Genomic DNA, 22,393 nt, shown 5'->3' with positions numbered 1-22,393 from the left:
TGGTGATCCAGGCAGGCAGAAAGGACCCCTCTAAGGTGGTGGTGGTGGTGGTGGTATCCACAACAGCAGTGGCTGGGGTCCCTCACTTTTCCTCTCTGGGGAGTGGGCTAGCAGCCCCCCCCCCCCCGGGGCTGCAGTTGGAGCAGTAGCAGCACCCAAGAGTGGGGGGTCCAGCAGCCAAGTAGCAGAGAATGGGGGGTGTCTGGCCCAGCCAGGGGAGCAGCTGGAGCAGCAGGGATAGCTTAGGGCCCAGCAGCAGGAGTAGCAGCTTCCCACCTCCCTCCAAGCTAGAAGGCTATGGAAGAGTCATGGGAGAGAGAGAGAGAGAGATTCGCTCCAGGCTAAACAAATCCCTGGTACCAGGTTAAGTGAAATGGAAGCTGCTCCAGTTCAATTAAGACACCTGGGGCCAATTAAGAACTTTCCAGAAGGCAGGGAGAAGGCTAGGTTGATTGGGACACCTGAAGCCAATCAGGGGATGGCTGAAACTAGTTAAAAGCCTCCCAGTCACTCAGGTGGGGGTGCATGTCAGGAGCTGTGGCAGGAAGTTGCGCGGTTGGAGAGGCTGAGTAGTACACACCATATCAGGCACAAGGAAGGAGGCCCTGAGGTAAGGGTGAAGTGGAGCTTGAGGAAGTGAGGGCTGCTGTGGGGGAAGTAGCCCAGGGAATTGTACATGGCATGTTTCTAAAAGGTCAGCTACCATAGCTGATACTATTAGGGTCCCTGGGCTGGATCCTGGAGTAGAGGGTGGGCCTGGGCTCCCCCTGCCCACCTTTGCCCCCTGTTTAATCACTGAGACTGGGAGACAACAGAGACTGTGCAAGGAAGGATAACTTCTCCTCACCTCCCTCGCTGGCTTATGACGAAAATGGCTCAGTAGACTGTGACCCTTGTCTCTAGATAGAGAAGGGTTACTGTCAGGGTCACAGTGAGCCTCTGAGGCTATCGAAATCCACCAGGAAACGCGGGACCTACGGCGGCAAGGACAGAGCTTTGTCACATCCTGCATTCAATACAAAGTGATTTCTAACCCAACACCAGCCAGAGCTGATCACTTTGGCAACACAGCTCTGTCTGCTGATACCTAGGCAGAGTGGGTGTGTTCATGTAAATACAGTCTTGTTCTGAAGCCTTTTCCCCTCCCCAGCTAGCCGGCAGGGGAGAGCTCATTCAATCCCTGTTTACCTATAAATCAATGGACCACCGTCCCCTGGAATATGTATTCAGTGCTGGCCATCCCATCACAAAGAGGATATAACAGAAACGGAGGGGGTTTGGACAGCGACGATGAGAATAATTAGAGGCCTGGGGAGAATTTCACAGGATTGACAAAACAAAATATTTCATATGGAGAGAAGAATAAGGGGAAATTGCTACAGGGATACAGAAGAATGAATGGGTTAGAGAAGATAAATACACAGGACCTATTTACTCTTTCATAGTACAAGAACAAGGGGACACTATGAAATTAAAATATATCTAATTTAAACAACAAAAGGACATACATTTTAAAGCAATGCGATTAGCATGATGAACTCTCTGCCCCTAGATATCACTGAATCACAGACATGTAGGGCTGGACGGGGCTTTGAGAGGTCATCTAGTCCAGCTACCTGGGCTGAGGCAGGAATAAGTGCACCTTGACCATCTTGGACAGGTGTTTGTCTAACTTGTTCTTCAAAACCTCCAGTGATGGGGATTCCACAACCTCCCTTGGAAGCCTGTCCCAGAGCTTAACTACTCCCATAGTTAGAAAGTTTTCCTATTATTTAACTTAAATCATTCTATGCATCCAATAAAGTGGGGTGTAGCCCACGAAAGCTTATGCTCTAATAAATTTGTTAGTCTCTAAGGTGCCACAAGTACTCCTGTTCTTTTTGCGAATACAAACTAACACAGCTGCTACTCCGAAACTTATTAACCTGTTATCTTCTACGTGCTTACAAACTGATTGTTTAATAGCTTGTTCCAGTATCTTTCCAGGTGTTGAAGGTAGGCTGACTGTTCTTTAATTCCCCGGGTCCTCTTTGTTGCCCTTTTTAAAGATAGGTACCATATTTGCTCTTCGCCTGTCCTCTGGGACCGCACCCATCCTCCGTGAGTTCTCAAAGATAATCACTAACAGATCCAAGATCTGCTTCAGCTAGTTCCTTAAGGAGAATTTAGTCAAGCCCTGCTGACTTGAATACATCTAATTATCTAAATATTCTTTAAGATGTTCATTTGCTATTCTGTCTTGTGTGCCTTCTCCCTTATTATTAATTCTATTTGTGTTAAGCAACTAGTCACAATTTACCTTTTTAGAGAAGATTGAAGCAAAATAGGCATTAAACACCTCTGTGTTCTTGATGTCATTAGCTCTCCTTCCCCACTAAATAGTGGACCTACACTCTTCATCGTCTTTCTCTTGCTCCTAATATATTTTTAAAAACCCTCTTACAGCCTTTTATGTTCCTTGCTAGGTGTAACTCATTTTGTCCCTTAGCCTTTCTGATTTAGTCCCTGTCTGCTTATACTATTCTTTTGTACTCCTCCTTAGCAATTCATCCATGTTCCCACTTTTTGTAGGGTTTCTTTTTGATTTTCAGGTTACTGAAGAGCTCCTGATGAAGCCATATTGTCTTCTTGCTATTTTTCTTATCTTACCTTCAAATCAGGATAGTTTGCAGTTGTGTCTTTAATACTGTCTCTTTTACGAACTGTCAGCTCTCCTGAACTCTTTTTCCTTAGATTTTCTTCCCAGAGAACGTTACGTAAGAGTTCTCTGAGTCTGATGAAGTCTGTTTATTCCTTTGCACGCATCCCTGCCTGGGCCCTTAACCTCAACCAGGAGGATGGATAAGAACACAACATGCAACTGTGACTCCTTCACTCTCACTCCCAGAGCCCAGGTGTCACTGCACTGTCTTATTCTCTCTTTTCACTCTTTCCTTTCCTTAAAATAATAAAATCTATCATTTTATGAACACTTTCACCCTAATTGCCTTTTACCTTCAGATTTGCAACCAATTCCTCCCTTTTAGTCAGAATCTAGTCTAAAATGGCTGCCCCCTTGTTACTTCCTCCATCTTCTAAAACAAGAAGTTGTCCCTAACACATTCCAAGAACTTACTGGACACTTTGTGTTTTGTGGTATTACTTTTACAACAGATATCTGGGTAATTGAAGTCCCCTATTACTACCAGGTCTTGTGGTATGGATATTTCTGTTATTTGCTCTAGAAATGCCTCATGCATCTCTTCCTCCGGATTTGATGATCTGTAGAAGACCCCTACCATAACATCACCCCTGTTTTCCCCTGCCCACTTTTATCTTTACCCATAGAATTTCAACTGGGTCGGCCTCTCACCTCCTGGACCACAGCATATGTGTCTATACTCTTGATGTATAGTACAACCCCGCTTCCCTTTTTTGCTGCTTTTCCATTCTGAACACACTATGCACCAATATTCTAGTCATGAGATTTATCCAACCAAATCTCAGTGATGCCAATTGAACGCTAAATTAGTTTATGTACTAAGATTTCCAGTTCTTCCTGTCTATTCCCCATACACCTTGCATTTTTGTATAGACAAGATATTTAGCAGATTCCCCCTCTATTATCCCGTTTGTTGCTCCTATGACCCAACTGTACATTTTCCATTCCACCTCCCACTCACCTCTAGCCCTCTGTGAAGGTCACTTTTTTTGATACTTACCTGTCATCTTTTGTCACCTGCCCCTTTGATTCTAATTTAAAGCCCTCCTCACTAGCTTGGCAAGTCAGTGCTTGAAGATGCTCCCCCCCTTCTTGGTCAGGTGTACCCCATCTGTTCCCAGCACATTTCCTTCCTGAAACAGCCTCCCATGACTTAGGAAGCCAAAGTCCACCATTTGACACCACCCGCACGGCCGTGCATCATCTCCAGGATGCACGCGTCCCTGCCTGGGCCCTTAACCTCAACCAGGAGGATGGACAAGAACACAACATGCAACTGTGACTCCTTCACCCTCACTCCCAGAGCCCAGGTGTCACTGCACAGAGTCAGACTGGCAGTATCGTTAGTGCCCACGTAGATGCGCAGTGTGTGGTAGTGGCCAGATGGATGGACAAGCCTTGGCAACCTTTCCATAACACCTGGGATGTGGGCTTCAGGCAGGCAGCACATCTCCTGGGACGACAGGTCAGGTCAGCAGATGGAGGCTTCCATCCCTCTCAGCAGGGAGCCCAGACCACTAAACACCCTACATCCCCTCCTGGTGGGTGTGGTGGCCGTGAGCCTCCCAGCCTTGGGAGCAGGTGGTTTCTCCTCCTCAGCCATTGAGGTCTGCTCCTCTCCTCCTGTGGCCAGTACAGACACTTTTCACACCAGCTGGTTCCCCCTGCCTGCCTGTTTTCAGCAGGGATATGCAGGCTGCATTCCCCGCAAGTGAAGATGAGGATCTGGGTAGAAGCCTCCAGTGAGGATGGCTGTCTGGCTAGGGCCCCCACAGGTGCAGGCAGATTAAGAGCTAGCAGTGGTGTTGGCAATGCACCATTGCAGGTTCTTCCATGTGCAGTGCCTTCAAGTTAAAGAAAAACCCTACCTCCCTGCCTTCCTTCACTGGCAAGCTCAGCCAGCTAACTCCCTTAGTCTCCCAGCTGCCTTCGTCTCACCAGTCATGTGTCCTGAGGCCAGGATTAGACATTTAGAGGGACTGGAAGTTTATATGGCTAACAAGAATACGGGGATTATTACAATGAAAAGAAATTTTAGGAAGGGATATAAAACCTCATGCTTAAGATTTAAGCCAATGTCCAACTATTAGAGATCAATGAGACCCTTATGAGGGCAGATTTTCCAACAATATAGTAGGGCTTCTTGTGCCTTCCTGTGAAGGATCTGGTGCTGTCTACTCTCTGAGACAGAATACAGGGCTAGATGGATCATGGATCAGGTCAAGCGTGGCAATTCCTAGCTTCTTAAATCGAAGAAACCAGATGTTTCTAATGGAAGTGACATTTCAATCATAATTATAGCACTTGCCACCTGGAACAGTGTACTCCTGAAGGGGGAGTGAACTCAGTCATTCTGGAGAGGGATTTATTAAAAAAAACAAAAACAGAAAAGATCACATCTTCCAAAGTCGTGTAAGAAGCCAGGGGCAAGGGAAGGTTGTTAGGGGTGTAGTTCAGCCTTGACTTGGCACGTTTGTTTGTTACCAGGGCAGTTTACTTGATGTCCTTCACTTGTTATTTTTCAATCTCAGAAATGAGACACAATTAAACCATGGATAGACTCTGTGTCCTGTGCATCTATCAGTTACATTACCATGTGTTTGTCTCTAATATTCCAGGGATCACGCTGTGGCGCCTGGAACAGCTTCTCAAGGATGTGAACACAAAACCACAACCCTGGACTAACTGTGAGATCATTGCATCTGATACCATTGAAGAGAAGGCCAATGCCCTAAATGTCACAGCCTCGCTGAAGGCTAGTTTCCTTGGGGGGTTGATTGAAGTAAGTAGATCTGCCAAATACTTAAATGACACCAAAAAATCCAAACAACAGGCTAGAGTTACTCTCCAGTACTCTGCCACAACAAAGTTTGAGCAACTAACTATGGAGCATTTAGGACCAGAGAATGTCTCTTATCGTGCTGTATTTGATCAAGGCACGGCCACCCATGTGGTCACGGCTGTGCTGTACGGTGCTCAGGCTTTCTTCGTGTTTGATCGAGAAGTTTCTTCTTCTGAGAATGTACGTGAGATAGAGGGAAAGCTCCAGATTGCGATGAAAAAGTTACCCCTGGTTTCCATAGAAGGGGAAGGAGCTATCAAAATGGATGACAAGAAAAAATTAAATGCTGAAAAATTTAACTGCAAGTTCCATGGTGATTTTGCTCTTGAGAAAAATCCAACTAATTTCCAAGAAGCCATGAAAATTTATTCCACCCTCCCCAAGCTTCTGGGTGACAACGGGGAGAAGGCTGTACCAGTGAAAGTCTGGCTGTACCCGCTGACCAAGCTGGATTCCAGAGCTGCTCAGCTGGTGCGTGAGATCAGCTTAACATTGATTTCTGATGCTCAGACTGCTATGGAGGAACTGGCAGAAGTAAACATGCGATGCAATGACATGGTGAAGAGTCTGATCGCCACAAGCTTTCCCGAAATCAAACTGAAAATCCAGCAATTCAAAAATCTGTGTAAGCAGCACAGACAGACTTTCCAGAAACAGCTAGCAGGACTCTTACCATTAATCCGTGGAGGTGGAAAAGAGGAAGGGGGCCTGGTGGATATTTTATCATGTCAAAACCTGTCACCATTCAATACGCAGAGCCTCAATGAATTTCTGGATACAAAGGAGAAAGAGATGAATTATATGAATTCCTACCTTAGGATCCTAAGCAATGTAAAAGTGGTATCCTCTCAGAGTGAACTAGATGAAATAGTTCTCAACCCTGAGCTTGACTTCATCGTCTCCTTTACATTCACCTCACTGCATGAAGAGGAGCCATATTTATCAGATTTAAAACAATGGCTTCAGACCCAGTATATAGAGGAAACTCATGATCCTGCATCAGCCAGTTCTGTCGCCGAGAAACCAAAATCCAAAGTGTGGTTTGAGGAAAAAGAAATATAAAAAAGCTCGAAAATCTGCAAAGTCTCTTTCAAGTTTTGTCAGTGTCAACAAATCTAATGGGAAGACTCGGTTCATTGTGGCCTCTGTTCCAGACAAGGACAATCCAGGCACTTCCATTTACCTGTATGGAGATGGAGAGCTGATCAGCACCAACTTTGAGCCTCCATCAAAGCCTCTTCCTCCCCTGATTGATGGAATCAGACATGATCGTGTGCAGCTCACGTTTAACCCAGCAGCCTATGGAAGGGCTGTGATATCCGGCTACAGGGCAGTGTACAGAATTGTAGGGCAGGAGAACTGGATGGCTGTGAATATAAATAATACACAAGTGACATTCACAGTAACAGGGCTATGTGCAAACACCGAGTACCAGTTCCGATATGCCGTAGTGAGCAAACCAGGGCTCAGCGAGAGCAGCGATGTGAGTGATCCTGTGAAGACTCTCCCTCCTACCAGCCTACCTGGGAAGCCCGTAACAGTTATTGTAGATTCATCTGCCATTGCCATCACCTGGGAGGGTCCACGTGTCACTGGAGATGGAGTTAGAATAAGGGAGTATAAGGTGGAATATAAAGAGGAGGCAGGAGATATGAGTCAGGAGGAGAAAGACAAATGGCTGGAACGAAGGACAGAAAAGAGAACCGAGTTCTGTATCGTTGATGGACTGTGTCCTGAGACGCCCTACAGATTCCGAGTGTCAGCTGTGTGTGCGGATGGGGCTGTGAGTGACCCAAGCGAGGAGACTTCGATTTCAACCCTAAAGAAAGGTAACATTTAAATATATTTGCACATTCCTCCTCCCTCCCCCAACACAGGACTCTGGAGTAGTTCATTCAGGTAAAACTATATTTATCATTGGAAGAAAACTGAGATGTCCCAAGTGTATAATGTAGGAGTGACTTCAGAATCAAACTATTTATTGCAATTTAATATCTGAACTGTAGTAATGCATACAGGGCCCAACCCAACCACAGGGATCTGTTGGGGACTGTACAAATTATACTGGACTGCCAGGTCTGGTCAAGTTAAGGTACCAACCAGCTTCCTGTGAAAAACTTCACTCTTCTAAGTGCTCTAAAATTGTCCTGGTTACATGGATTGCCTGAAATTTGGTGTGCCTCAGGGGGCACTGGCTAGGGTTAGTAATCCAAATTTGGGGTCATTTGACTAAAGAGTTCCTGGGATACAATCTCCCCCTCTTTTCCAAAAAGCTCATATTTTCTAAAGGTTGACATATTCTACTGCCGTGGTTTTGCCCAGACCTGAACATCAAGCCATGACTCTGATCCTGGCACAAGGGTCTCACTCACTTGAGGATAACACTCAGAGAATGAACGGCACCCACTAGGCCTTTGGGGGAAGCAACATTCAGAACATTATTAGACAGATAGTATTGCTCATGAACTAAGTGGATCATACTAAGTATGTGTGGACAGAGGAGCCAGAGAATCTGTAGGTGGAGAGCTTCCACTGTAGCTGGATAGGTCTCTGCAGATACTGCAATTTCCTGCAACATCACTGAAAGATCTTATTGTATTAACTGTATGTATTGCTGTGGGCCAGAATTGTATGTAACCTCTCTAGTGAGGAGATGTGATGGATGTAAGACGTGGCAGTTCAAAAGGCTGTATTGAAAATGTGCCAGACAAGTATGAACTTTTGGGACAATAAATATTAAGTTGATTTCCTGGGGAGTCCCTAGGGTAAGATTAATGCAAATTTCCCATCTCTGGTCAATGCAAAAACCCAGCCTTTTGAAGCTATGCCCTGAGGAGAGGGTTTTTTTCTGTTGATTACCTGTTGCAGAAGGCCAAGATCAAAGGCCCAAGCTGGATAAAGAAATGGCTGATCTAGAGCCCTAGGTTGGCATTGGGGAGATCTCTGATAAGCGTTCGAGCACATGTGAAGGTTCTTTTATTGTTTTAATAAATTTTCTCTGTAATGCTTTTACCTTAAGAAGAAACGTGCTTGCTTAGAAGGAGCTGTGTGGAAACATATACACTGCTTGTTGTCTTCAGAGAGAAAGCAAAGCGCAGGCCCTGGCCTGTTTAGGCAGTCTGGCTTGCTGGGGACATCACAGTGTGAGGCAGGAGCTGTGCAGCCCTAACCCCAGTCAGGAGGGAGTGAGATGTGGGTCTCTGCCTATGAGAGGTGACAGCTGGGATCTGGAAACCTTTAAATGGGTACCCCTGACAGACCATGCAGGGGTAATACAGGAGCTGTTACCCTAAAAACTGTGCTATTGAGGAGGATGAAAGTCCCAAGGAAGGAGAGTATCTAAGTGGAGCAGAGGGAAACAATCTCATAGCTGGGACCCTTCTTCCAGATGATGTTGTGGTCCTTTCGCACTGAGGATACCTCTCCGGGGGAGGGAACTCCAGCTATTAGAAAGAGACAGGTATTAGTAATGGGCGATTCGATCATTAGAAACATAGCTAGCTGGGCAATGACTGGGAGAACCGCATGGTGACTTGCCTTCCTGGTGCGAAGGTTGCAGATCTCTCAAGACATTTAGATAGACTTATGTGTCATGCTGGGGAGGAGCTGGTGGTCATGGTACATGTAGGTACCAATGACATAAGGAAGGATAGGAGAGAGTTCCTGGAGGCCAAATTTAGGGTGCTAGGTAAGAGATTGAAGTCCAGGACCTCCATGGGTAGCATTCTCTGAGATGCTCCCAGTTCCATGCGCAGGGCCAGTTAGATAGGCAGAGTTGCAGGGTCTCAATGCATAGATGAGATGATGGTGTAGGGAGGACGGGTTTAGATTTATTAGGAACTGGGGAAACTTTTGGGAAAGGGGGAGCCTATACAGGAAGGATGGGCTCCACCTAAACCAAAATGGAACCAGATTGCTGACACTTAACATTAAAAAGGTCATTGAACAGTTTTTAAACTAAGGGCTGGGGGAAAGCCAACAGGTGTGGAGGAGCACGTGGTTTGGACAGAGACATCCCTTAATAGAGAATCTCTATGTCCTAGTGAGGATGAGAGGATGGAAAATGATAAAATACAGACAGGGTCTGATCAGAAACAATCAAATAAAAAAGAGTCCCATTCAATTAGTTGAGTTTAGGAAGGGGTTTGAGCAGATGATGGAGCAAAGACATGAGGTATCTGAAGGGAAAAGCTCAGACTTACAGATGGAAGCAGGGCTGGGGAATTTTGAGGGGAAACTGGGTGAGGAAAGTGGTCAGTGGAAGCATGTGACTAACAGAACCAGACAGAAGAAAAGACGGGCTAGTGAAGGAGAAAGAGAGCTGAGGAACATGTTTGCAGAGTTGGAAAATGAAGAAGGGGCTCAGCAGGTAGTCACTGAAGGTGGAAGGGCAAGGAAGAAGAGAAGAGAGGCTAGTCCTATAGGAAAAGGGGAAGAGTCAAGGGAGACTATACCAAATATGAGCCCCAGGAGGATACAGGATTGGTTGAAGAGGATTATAAGGGAAAACAGGAATGGAAAGAACTTGCAGCCAGAGGGAATAGGGGAGAGACTGGAGAATACACTGTCATCAGGAAAAGGCAGGTCTATGTGATCGGGGACTCTTTATTGAGAAGAATAGACAGGCCTGTAACTAGAGCTGATCCAGAGAATAGAAGGGTGTGCTGTCTTCCGGGTGCTAAGATACGGGATGTAGACCTGAGGTTGAAAAGGATCCTAAAGGGAGCGGGAAAGAATCCCCTAATTATCCTTCATGTGGGAACAAATGATACGGCTAAACTCTCGCTGGAAAGTATTAAGGGAGACTATGCTAGGCTGGGGAAGACGCTTAAGGAAATCGAGGCTCAGGTGATCTTTAGTGGGATCCTGCCTGTTCCTAGAGAAGGGCAACAAAGGTGTGACAAGATTATGACTATCAACAGATGGCTTAGGCAGTGGTGCTATAAGGAGGGCTTTGGGATGTATGGCCACTGGGAGGCATTCACAGACAGAGGACAGTTCTCTCGGGATGGACTTCATCTGAGTAGGGAAGGAAATAGACTTCTAGGATGGAGGCTGGCACAACTGATCAAGAGAGCTTTAAACTAGGAATTAGGAGGAGATGGTTGGGAGATGTCCAGGTAATCTCCACGCCAGATTTTAGCATTGAGAGGGAAGAAGACGAAGTAAGAAAGGATACAGCCGTGGGTAGGAGAATGTATATAAGGAGCGAGGGCAGTGTGGATACCAGTCTAATAGGTTATACTGGCTGTAGAATGACTGTGCATAATAGGGTACAAAATGTGAGCGAGGCCAAACAGCAAAAATTAAGATGTTTGTACACCAATGCAAGGAGCGTAGGTAACAAAATGGAGGAACTAGAGCTACTGGTGCAGGAAGTGAAACCAGATATTATAGGGATAACAGAAACATGGTGGAATAGTAGTCATGACTGGACTACAGGTATTGAAGGGTATGTGCTCTTTAGGAAAGACAGAAACAAAGGTAAAGGTGGTGGAGTAGCATTGTACATCAATGATGAGGTAGAATGTAAAGAAATAAGAAGCGATACAATGGATAAGACAGAGTCCGTCTGGGCAAAAATTACATTGGGGAAGAAAACTAGTAAAGCCTCTCCTACGATAGTGCTTGGGGTGTGCTATAGACCTCCGGGATCTAATTTGGATATGGATAGAGCCCTTTTTAATGTTTTTTAATCAAGTAAATACTAATGGAAACTGCGTGATCATGGGAGACTTTAACTTCCCAGATATAGACTGGAGGACCAGTGCTAGTAATAATAATAGGGCTCAGATTTTCCTAGATGCGATAGCTGATGGATTCCTTCATCAAGTAGTTGCTGAACCGACTAGAGTGGATGCCATTTTAGATTTAATTTTGGTGAGTAGCGAGGACCTCATAGAAGAAATGGTTGTAGGGGACAATCTTGGCTCAAGTGATCATGAGCTAATTCAGTTCAAACTAAATGGAAGGATTAACAAAAATAAATCTGCAACTAGGGTTTTTGATTTCAAAAGGGCTGACTTTCAAAAATTAAGGAAATTAGTTAGGGAAGTGGATTGGACTGAAGAATTTATGGATCTAAAGGTAGAGGAGGCCTGGGATTACTTTAAATCAAAGCTGCAGATGCTATCGGAAGCCTGTATCCTAAGAAAGGGGAAAAAAATTCATAGGCAGGAGTTGTAGACCAAGCTGGATGAGCAAGCATCTTAGAGAGGTGATTAAGAAGAAGCAGAAAGCATACAGGGAGTGGAAGATGGGAGGGATCAGCAAGGAAAGCTACCTAATTGAGGTCAGAACATGTAGGGATAAAGTGAGACAGGCTAAAAGTCGAGTAGAGTTGGACCTTGCAAAGGGAATTAAAACCAATAGTAAAAGGTTCTATAGACATATAAATAAGAAGAAAACTAAGAAAGAAGAAGTGGGGTCGCTAAACACTGAGGATGGAGTGGAGGTTAAAGATAATCTAGGCATGGCCCAATATCTAAACAAATACCTTGCCTCAGTCTTTAATAAGGCTAAAGAGGATCTTAGGGATAATGGTAGCATGACAAATGGGAATGAGGATATGGAGGTAGATATTACCATATCAGAGGTAGAAGCAAAACTGAAACAGCTTAATGGGACTAAATCGGGGGGCCCAGATAATCTTCATCCAAGAATATTAAAAGAATTGGCACCTGAAATTGCAAGCCCATTAGCAAGAATTTTTAATGAATCTGTAAACTCAGGAGTAGTACCGAATGATTGGAGAATTGCTAATATAGTTCCTATTTTTAAGAAAGGAAAAAAAAGTGATCCGGGTAACTACAGGCCAGTTAGTTTGACATGTGTAGTATGCAAGGTCCTGGAAAAAATTTTGAAGGAGAAATTAATTAAGGACATTGAAGTCAATGGTAAATGGGACAAAATACAACATGGTTTTATAAAAGGTAGATCGTGCCAAACAAACCTGATCTCCTTCTTTGAGAAAGTAACAGATTTTTTAGATAAAGGAAACACAGTGGATCTAATTTACCTAGATTTCAGTAAGGCGTTTGATACCGTGCCACATGGGGAATTATTAGTTAAATTGGAAAAGATGGGGATCAATATGAACATCAAAAGGTGGATAAGGAATTGGTTAAAGGAGAGACTGCAACGGGTCCTACTGAAAAGCGAACTGTCAGATTGGAGGGAGGTTACCAGTGGAGTTCCTCAGGGATCGGTTTTGGGACCAATCTTATTTAATCTTTTTATTACTGACCTTGGCACAAAAAGTGGGAGTGTGCTAATAAAGTTTGCAGATGATACAAAGCTGGGAGGTATTGCCAATTCGGAGAAGGATCGGGATATTATACAGGAGGATCTGGATGTCCTTGTAAACTGGAGTAATAGTAATAGGATGAAATTGAATAGTGAGAAGTGTAAGGTTATGCATTTAGGGATTAATAACAAGAATTTTAGTTATAAGCTGGGGACGCATCAATTAGAAGTAACGGAAGAGGAGAAGGACCTTGGAGTATTGGTTGACCATAGGATGACTATGAGTTGCCAATGTGATATGGCTGTGAAAAAAGCTAATGCGGTTTTGGGATGCATCAGGAGAGGCATTTCCAGTAGTGATAAGGAGGTTTTAGTACCCTTATACAAGGCACTGGTGAGACCTCACCCAGAATACTGTGTGCAGTTCTGGTCTCCCATGTTTAAAAAGGATGAATTCAAACTGGAGCAGGTAAAGAGAAGGGCTACTAGGATGATCCGAGGAATGGAAAACTTGTCTTATGAAAGGAGATTTAAGGAGCTTGGCTTGTTTAGCCTAACTAAAAGAAGGTTGAGGGGAGATATGATTGCTCTCTATAAATATATCAGAGGGATAAATACAGGAGAGGGAGAGGAATTATTTCAGCTCAGCACCAATGTGGACACAAGAACAAATGGGTATAAACTGGCCACCAGGAAGTTTAGACTTGAAATCAGACGAAGGTTTCTAACCATCAGAGGAGTGAAGTTTTGGAATAGCCTTCCAAGGGAAGCAGTGGGGGCAAAAGATCTATCTGGCTTTAAGATTCTACTCGATAAGTTTATGGAGGAGATGGTATGATGGGATAATGGGATTTTGGTAAGTAATTGATCTTTAAATATTCAGGGTAAATAGGCCAAATCCCCTGAGATGGGATATTAGATGGATGGGATCTGAGTTACTATAGAAAATTCTTTCCTGGGTATCTGGCTGGTGAATCTTGCCCATATGCTCAGGGTTTAGCTGATTGCCATATTTGGGGTCGGGAAGGAATTCTCCTCCAGGGCAGATTGGAGAGGCCCTGGAGGTTTTTCGCCTTCCTCTGTAGCATGGGGCATGGTTGACTTGAGGGAGGCTTCTCTGCTCCTTGAAGTCTTTAAACCATGATTTAAGGACTTCAATAGCTCAGACATGGGTGAGGTTTTTCATAGGAGTGGGTGGGTGAGATTCTGTGGCCTGCGCTGTGCAGGACGTCGGACTAGATGATCAGAATGGTCCCTTCTGACCTTAGTATCTATGAATAAAGCAGGCTGTCAGTTGGCATCATGTGCATTAGGGTGAGCTGACTGTAAAAGGAGTTGTAAGATTTAGCAGCTATGGTGTTCTTTCTGTGGCGTGGGCTGAGATCGAGTGTAGGGCAGGCGTAGGGAGCTCCTGCTCAGTACAGCGCAAAGGCAGAGCCTGAGTATGTCATGGGTGTACTGGGGCATGGCTCAAAATGGGCAGAGTTAAGGTTGTGTGGACATGTCCCTTAGCTCTGTATTTCCTGGTTTTCACAAGTTTGAGTTTTGCTGCAGTTGACATTCTGGAAGGCGCGAGTTATTACCAGGCAGCCTCAGCTCTGGGCTAATGACTTTCTGACATTTAATTTCTAAGTTTTTTTAACAGAAGGAGAAATGTTGCTGGTAGGAGAGAGCAGCCATTCTGGCCTTGTAATGATCATGTGCATGCCCTCCCCCCTACCCCATTTATCCACCTCCCCATAACATCCTCTACCCTTGCTGAACCCCAAATGCTCTCCCCCATCCCCTGCACCAATCCTGCCCCTCCAAGCAAACATTTATGTGTCCGATTTTTTCCCCCAAAATACTTTGAGGATATTCTGTGACCCAGGGAACTCTTGGTGCCACCTGGCAGAGGGCCCAGGGATACATGAAGTTTACAGGGATCCCCTGGGTCGGGTATTTACATTCTAGTTCACCAAAGAGTGTCACATAAGGTCTCTACTGCAAGCCTGTGTCATGCTGGTCATTGTAATCATTGCGGGATGTGTGTGCGGATAATGTGTAAGGAGAGGGATGTGTATGTTGGCAATCGTGTCCTGGAAGTTAAAGGCAGGTCACCCAGAGGTGGATGCCTGAAGGCAGGTTCCACCAGACGGGAGGCAGGAGACACGTGTCACCCTGGCTGACTATGGTGAACTGTGTCTCACAATGACAGTGTATTTCCATACGGAGTCAAATGCTGATGAAGAGATTGTGGGGGCTTCAGGAGAAGACATTAACAGGAAGAGGTGAACAGCTGGGGTGGGAGCAGGGGCTGGAACCCTGTTTACAGGTGAAGAACAAAGGACTGGTCTAATATATCTGTGGATACAGCCAGATGGCCAGGCATCCTTCACCTGGGGAGACAAGCTGACAAAGGTCTGGGCCTCAGGAAAGGAAGGTCTCGACCTTCAGGATTGAAACGCGCCGTGAGAAGGTCTTTGGATGAGCAGGACCTTATTAGACAAGAGGCATCTTGTTAGCTAAGTTGAGGCTCTAGGATGCGTGTGAAGATTTTAGTTGCTATGTAACCCTTAGTCTCCGGTATTTCTGCTGGCTTCATTTCAGTCTGTGCTCCATGTTAAATACACGTATACATGATTTCCTTATAAACAAATCTAAGCGCCGTGTGTTAAGTGGAACTGTGTTCTAAGGTCTAACTAATAGGCTGGTGTGTTCTGGTCCTTTGGGAACAGTGGGTCTGGTAATTCTGTGAGTGTCCTGAGGGGCTGGACATCGCAGGGGGACGCTTGGAGGCCTCGGGGGTTGGAGTGTGGCTATCGCTAACCCGTGTGAGGGACAGCGGAGCCCGCACAGGCTGAGAGAGGAGTGCTTGTGTTGCCTGCAGCTGGTGGTCTCAGGGAGCTGACCCATGGCAGGCACAGACAAGACGACCCCACACTAAGGGTGGGTGGCAGCGAGTTGCCTCACAACCCTGGGGACCTCCGGGAAGCATCACACAATCCCCAAAATAAATAATCATAATAATTAATAAATAATTTTAGAAACACAACCAATGGGCATATTTAGCAACATGCCTTTGAGCCTTTTCCAGATTCCTGCCCTAGATGGGTTTGACACTGGCTGGGTGGTGTTGGGGTATATAAGGGTTAAGCAAAGACCTGGGTAACTGCTACCATGGTATTAGGGAGGAAGGCACTGGCAGGCACTGTCTCTTTGCTTGATATATAAAGTGCTACTCCTTTCCTTTCCCTTCTTCTTGTTATAAACAGTAAATAGGGGTGGGAATAATTATATTCATGGTATGGCTGTTCATATTACTCAATAAGGGTTTTGGGGGTGTTGTAGTAAATGTAGGTATTTACATACTAACTTAGATAGAAGGAGTGTGCTTTAACTAATCCACGGCTTACTAGACAATTGGATCGAGGGGAACAAGTACTGCAATAAAGAAGTCCATCTACTCAATCCACTCCGAGTCAGCCTGTTCTTCTTCTAACAGGTGGGCTCAGGATCAAAGGCTTGCTGCTTATCCCCTTGAGCTTGTCATGTTTTCATAAGAATGGTCCTACTGGGTCAGACCAAAGGTCCATCTAGCCCAGTATCCTGTCTTCTGACAGTGGCCAATGCTAGGTGCCCCAGAGGGAATGAACAGAACAGGGAATCATCAAATGATCCATCCCCGTCACTCATTCCCAGCTTCTGGCAAACAGAGGCTAGGGACACCATCCCTGCCCATCCTGGCTACTAAACATTGATGGGCCCATCCTCCATGAACTTATCTAGTTCTTTTTTGAACCCTGTTATGGTCTTTGCCTTCACAACATCCTCCAGCAAGGAGTTCCACAGGTTGACTGTGTGCTGTATGAAGAAATACTTCCTTTTATTTGTTTTAAACCTGCTGCCTATTAATTTCATTTGGTGACCCCTAGTTCTTGTGTTATGAGAAGTAAATAACACTTCCTTATTTACTTTCTCTACACAAGTCATGATTTTATAGACCTCTATCATATCCCTCCTTAGTCGTCTCTTTTCCAAGCTGAAAAGTCCCAGTCTTATTCATCCCTTCTCATACGGCAGCTGTTCCATACCCCTCATCATTTTTGTTGCCCTTTTCTGAACCTTTTCCAATCCAATACATCTTTTTTGAGATGGGGTGACCACATCTGCACACAGTATTCAAGATGTGGCCATACCATGGATTTATAGAGAGGCAATATGATATTTTCTTTCTTATCTATCCCTTTCTTAATGATTCCCAACATTGTTCACTTTTTTGACTGCCGCTGCACATTCATAGAATCATAGAATCATAGAATATCAGGGTTGGAAGGGACCCCAGAAGGTCATCTAGTCCAACCCCCTGCTCAAAGCAGGACCAAGTCCCAGTTAAATCATCCCAGCCAGGGCTTTGTCAAGCCTGACCTTAAAAACCTCTAAGGAAGGAGATTCTACCACCTCCCTAGGTAACGCATTCCAGTGTTTCACCACCCTCTTAGTGAAAAAGTTTTTCCTAATATCCAATCTAAACCTCCCCCATTGCAACTTGAAACCATTACTCCTCGTTCTGTCATCTGCTACCATTGAGAACAGTCTAGAGCCATCCTCTTTGAAACCCCCTTTCAGGTAGTTGAAAGCAGCTATCAAATTCCCCCTCATTCTTCTCTTCTGCAGACTAAACAATCCCAGCTCCCTCAGCCTCTCCTCATAAGTCATGTGCTCTAGACCCCTAATCATTTTCGTTGCCCTTCGTTGTACTCTTTCCAATTTATCCACATCCTTCCTGTAGTGTGGGGCCCAAAACTGGACACAGTACTCCAGATGAGGCCTCACCAGTGTCGAATAGAGGGGAACGATCACGTCCCTCGATCTGCTCGCTATGCCCCTACTTATACATCCCAAAATGCCATTGGCCTTCTTGGCAACAAGGGCACACTGCTGACTCATATCCAGCTTCTCGTCCACTGTCACCCCTAGGTCCTTTTCCGCAGAACTGCTGCCGAGCCATTCGGTCCCTAGTCTGTAGCGGTGCATTGGATTCTTCCATCCTAAGTGCAGGACCCTGCACTTATCCTTATTGAACCTCATTAGATTTCTTTTGGCCCAATCCTCCAATTTGTCTAGGTCCTTCTGTATCCTATCCCTCCCCTCCAGCGTATCTACCACTCCTCCCAGTTTAGTATCATCCGCAAATTTGCTGAGAGTGCAATCCACACCATCCTCCAGATCATTTATGAAGATATTGAACAAAACGGGCCCCAGGACCGACCCCTGGGGCACTCCACTTGACACCGGCTGCCAACTAGACATGGAGCCATTGATCACTACCCGTTGAGCCCGACAATCTAGCCAGCTTTCTACCCACCTTATAGTGCATTCATCCAGCCCATACTTCCTTAACTTGCTGACAAGAATGCTGTGGGAGACCGTGTCAAAAGCTTTGCTAAAGTCAAGAAACAATACATCCACTGCTTTCCCTTCATCCACAGAACCAGTAATCTCATCATAAAAGGCGATTAGATTAGTCAGGCATGACCTTCCCTTGGTGAATCCATGCTGACTGTTCCTGATCACTTTCCTCTCCTCTAAGTGCTTCAGGATTGATTCTTTGAGGACCTGCTCCATGATTTTTCCAGGGACTGAGGTGAGGCTGACCGGCCTGTAGTTCCCAGGATCCTCCTTCTTCCCTTTTTTAAAGATGGGCACTACATTAGCCTTTTTCCAGTCATCCGGGACTTCCCCCGTTCGCCACGAGTTTTCAAAGATAATGGCCAAGGGCTCTGCAATCACAGCCGCCAATTCCTTCAGCACTCTCGGATGCAATTCGTCCGGCCCCATGGACTTGTGCACGTCCAGCTTTTCTAAATAGTCCCTAACCACCTCTATCTCTACAGAGGGCTGGCCATCTCTTCCCCATTTTGTGTTGCCCAGCACAGCAGTCTGGGAGCTGACCTTGTTAGTGAAAACAGAAGCAAAAAAAGCATTGAGTACATTAGCTTTTTCCACATCCTCTGTCACTAGCTTGCCTCCCTCATTCAGTAAGGGGCCCACACTTTCCTTGGCTTTCTTCTTGTTGCCAACATACCTGAAGAAACCCTTCTTGTTACTCTTGACATCTCTTGCTAGCTGCAGCTCCAGGTGCGATTTGGCCCTCCTGATATCTTTCCTACATACCCGAGCAATATTTTTATACTCTTCCCTGGTCATATGTCCAACCTTCCACTTCTTGTAAGCTTCTTTTTTATGTTTAAGATCCGCTAGGATTTCACCATTAAGCCAAGTTGAGTGGATGTTTTCAGAGAACTCTCCACAATGACTCCAAGATCTCTTTCTTGAGTGGTAACAGCTAATTTAGACCCCATCATTTTATATGTAGAGTTGGGATTATGTTTTCCAATGTGTATCATTTTGCATTTATCAACATTAAATTTCATCTGCCATTTTATTGCCCCGTCACCCAGTTTTGAGAGATCCTTCTGTAGCTCTTCACAGTCTGCCTGGGTTTTAACTGCCTTTAGTAATTTTGTATCATCAGCAAAATTTTGCCACCTCACTGTTTACCCCTTTTCCCAGATCATTTATGAATATTTTGAACAGCACTGCTCCCAGAACTGACTGCTCCCAGAACCGACCACTGGGGAACACCACTATTTACCTCTCTCCATTCTGGAAACTGACCATTTATACCTACCCTTTGTTTCCTATCTTTTAACCAGTTACCAATCCATGAGAGCACCTTCCCTCTTATGCCATGGCAGCTTACTTTGCGCAAGAGCCTTTGGTGAGGGACCTTGTCAAAGGCTTTCTGAAAAGCTAAGTATACTATATCCACTGGATCCCCTTGGTCCACATGCTTGTTGACCCCCTCAAAGAATACGAGTAGATTGGTGAAGCATGATTTTCCTTTACAAAAACCATATTGGCTCTTCCTCAACAAATTATGTTCATCTATGTGTCTGACAATATTGTTCTTTATTATAGTTTCAACCAGTTTGCTCAGTACTGAAGTCAGACCTGTAATTGCTGGGATCAACTCTGTCGCCCTTTTTAAAAATTGGCATCGCATTAGCTATCCTCCAGTCATCTGGTACAGAAGCAGATTTAAATGAGAGGTTACAGATGACAGTTAATGATTCTGCAATTTCACATTTGAGTTCCTTCAAAACTGTTGGGTGAATACCATCTGGTCCTGATGACTTATTGCTGTTTAATTTATCAATTTATTCCAAAACCTCCTCTAATGATACCTCAGTTTGGGACAGTTCCTCAGCTCTGTCACTTTTAGCACTTCGATTGTCCAGTGGCCCCACTGATTGTTTAGCAGTCTTCCTGCTTCTGATGTACTTAAAAAAATTGCTATTACTTTGAGTCTTTGGCTAACTGTTCCTCAAATTCTTTTTTGGCCTGACTAATTGTATTTTTACATTTCGTCTGCCAGTGTTTATGCTCCTATTTTCCTCACTTGGATTTAACTTCCACTTTTTAAAGGATGCCTTTTTGCCTCTCACTGCTTCTTTTACTTTGTTGTTTAGCCACAGTGGCTCTTCTTTGGTTCTCTTACTATGATTTTTAATTTGGGGTATACATTTAAGTTGAGCCTCTATTATGGTGTCTTTAAAAAGTTTCCACGCAGCTTGCAGAGATTTCACTTTTGGCGCTGTACCCTTTGATTTCTGTTTAACTAACCTCCTCATTTTTGTGTAGTTCCCCTTTCTGAAATTAAATGCTACAGTGTTGGGCCGCTGTGGTATTATGCCTGCCACAGGGATGTTAAATTGTGTGCAACCAAGTACAACTATCTTCTCCTCCAACAGAACTCCCACTCAAACTCCCCTGTTTAGAGCTCTGTTTGCTAGCTCCTGTGCCGCTGCAGCTGTCTGACCCTGCATTAAACTCACCTTCCACACTCATCTCCCAGCCCCCCCATGGCAAGAGGAGCCCTGTGCCTCACTAGTGACACCAGCCTGCCCAGCGCAGCACTGAAACGAGGCATACTGGCTCTCCCAAGGTACACAGGCACCTCTTTCCTTTGATCAGCCACACAGGGGCCAGGGAGACACACACACATACACACACACACACCCTGCAGAGGGGAACAGCCCGACAGATCACCTCCTATCACAATCACAGATCTTCCAAGCAGGTCCAACGTATTCCTCCACCCTTCAGTACAGCCACACCTACCACAGGGATTACAGCTGCAATGCATGCAGATAATTCCCAGAGGCCGTTGCCAGCTCCAGAGGACAGAGTTAAGGTTGCAAGGGCGTTTACCTGAATTGCCATCTCCCAGCATTCACAAGATTCAGTTTCGCTGAACTGACTTTCTTGAAGGGTGCAAGGTATCACCAGACATTTTAACGCTGGGTTAGTGAAGTATTTTTGCCGTGTAATCTCTCTCTCTCTGAGTAGATAGTTATCTATATAAAGAGCAGCACCGACTGGCATACGTATATGTTACATAATATTGTTCCTAAGTAGGTGAGTGCAGGGGGGGGGAGATTCTGCGTCTAAGGTCTGGCCCAGCCGATCCTTTCGCTCTGTTATTGACCCTTGTGTGCCAATAACACTCTGATTCTGTCTCTCCCAGCAAATGTGACTCTGGATCCAGACACGGCACATCCTGAACTCGTCTTGTCTGATGATCGAAGAACCATTAGCCGGGGCCACGAGATCCAGATGTTGCCTTACAAACCGGAGAGATTTGATTATTTGCTGAGTGTGTTGGGCTCTGAGGGCTTCACCTCGGGGAAACATTCCTGGCAGGTGAAGGTGGAGGGAGAGGCAGCCGGAGACTGGGCTGTGGGGATAGCTAGGCAGTCTGTGCTGAGGAAGGGAGAGGTTGGTTTTACCCCCGAGAATGGGGTCTGGGTGGTGCAGAAATGGGGCAATGCCAGAGACTATCGGGCTCACACCTACCCTGTCACCCGCCTGTCCTTGAGTAGAGAACCCAGCAGGATCCAGGTCTCTCTGGACTATGAAGGGGGGTTGGTGGCATTTAATTATGCGGATAATCTGGCCCCAATCTTCACTTTCCCACGGGCCTCTTTCAATGGGGAGAAAATCTTCCCTTTCTTCTGGGTCTGGGGTAGAGGATTCCAGCTGAGCCTCCATCCCTGAGACTCAGGGTAGCCCGGGGCCCTGTCAGTACCATACAGAGCAGGCTAGACCCATCTCACGGTCCTGCAGTGACTGCCCAGTCTGCTTGTTCTCATGCTGTATGGTTCTGTAGGATTATATCAGTGAACAGGGTCAGAGAAAAGTGGGGGGTGGGGGTGGGGGAGAGGAAAGAAAAAGTACTTCCGGGGAGTGGGAAGGAGGGAATGGGAGAGGGGAACTGGGGGGGAGGGATGGAGGATGGATAACAATGTGAACAGCTAGACGCAGGAGAGTCAGCTACCTTGCAAAGTACACAGACCTTGAGATGAGTTTGCAGCGGTGAGGGTTTAGTACTTCTCCTTGTGGAGTCAGTGGGGGTTTGTCTACACTTCAAAAGCTGTACTGCTTTAGTGAAGACATTACTATAGGAGAGCTTCTCCCGTCAGTGTGGTGACTCCATGCCCCGAGAGGTGGTAGCTACATCGGCAGGAGATGCTCTCCCGTCTACACAGGGGTTAGGTCTG

At 45.5% G+C, this 22,393-nt stretch overlaps 1 protein-coding gene across 1 annotated transcript in view; it reads left to right on the top strand.

Annotated features, from left to right (window-relative positions):
- The window catches only part of LOC119851647 (stonustoxin subunit alpha-like), a 37,115-nt gene extending 15,092 nt beyond the window's left edge, over positions 1 to 22,023 (top strand). The window contains 3 exon segments of the mRNA XM_038391821.2: positions 5,320 to 6,598; positions 6,600 to 7,372; positions 21,361 to 22,023. Coding sequence (XP_038247749.2) covers positions 5,320 to 6,598; positions 6,600 to 7,372; positions 21,361 to 21,890 — 2,582 coding nt within the window. The 3' untranslated portion in view covers positions 21,891 to 22,023.
- The last annotated feature ends 370 nt before the right edge of the window (positions 22,024 to 22,393 follow it).

This window comes from Dermochelys coriacea, chromosome 2, assembly GCF_009764565.3.
Source record: "Dermochelys coriacea isolate rDerCor1 chromosome 2, rDerCor1.pri.v4, whole genome shotgun sequence".
Classification (NCBI taxonomy): Eukaryota; Metazoa; Chordata; order Testudines; family Dermochelyidae; genus Dermochelys; species Dermochelys coriacea.
This window is presented reverse-complemented; position numbering and strand designations above follow the sequence as displayed.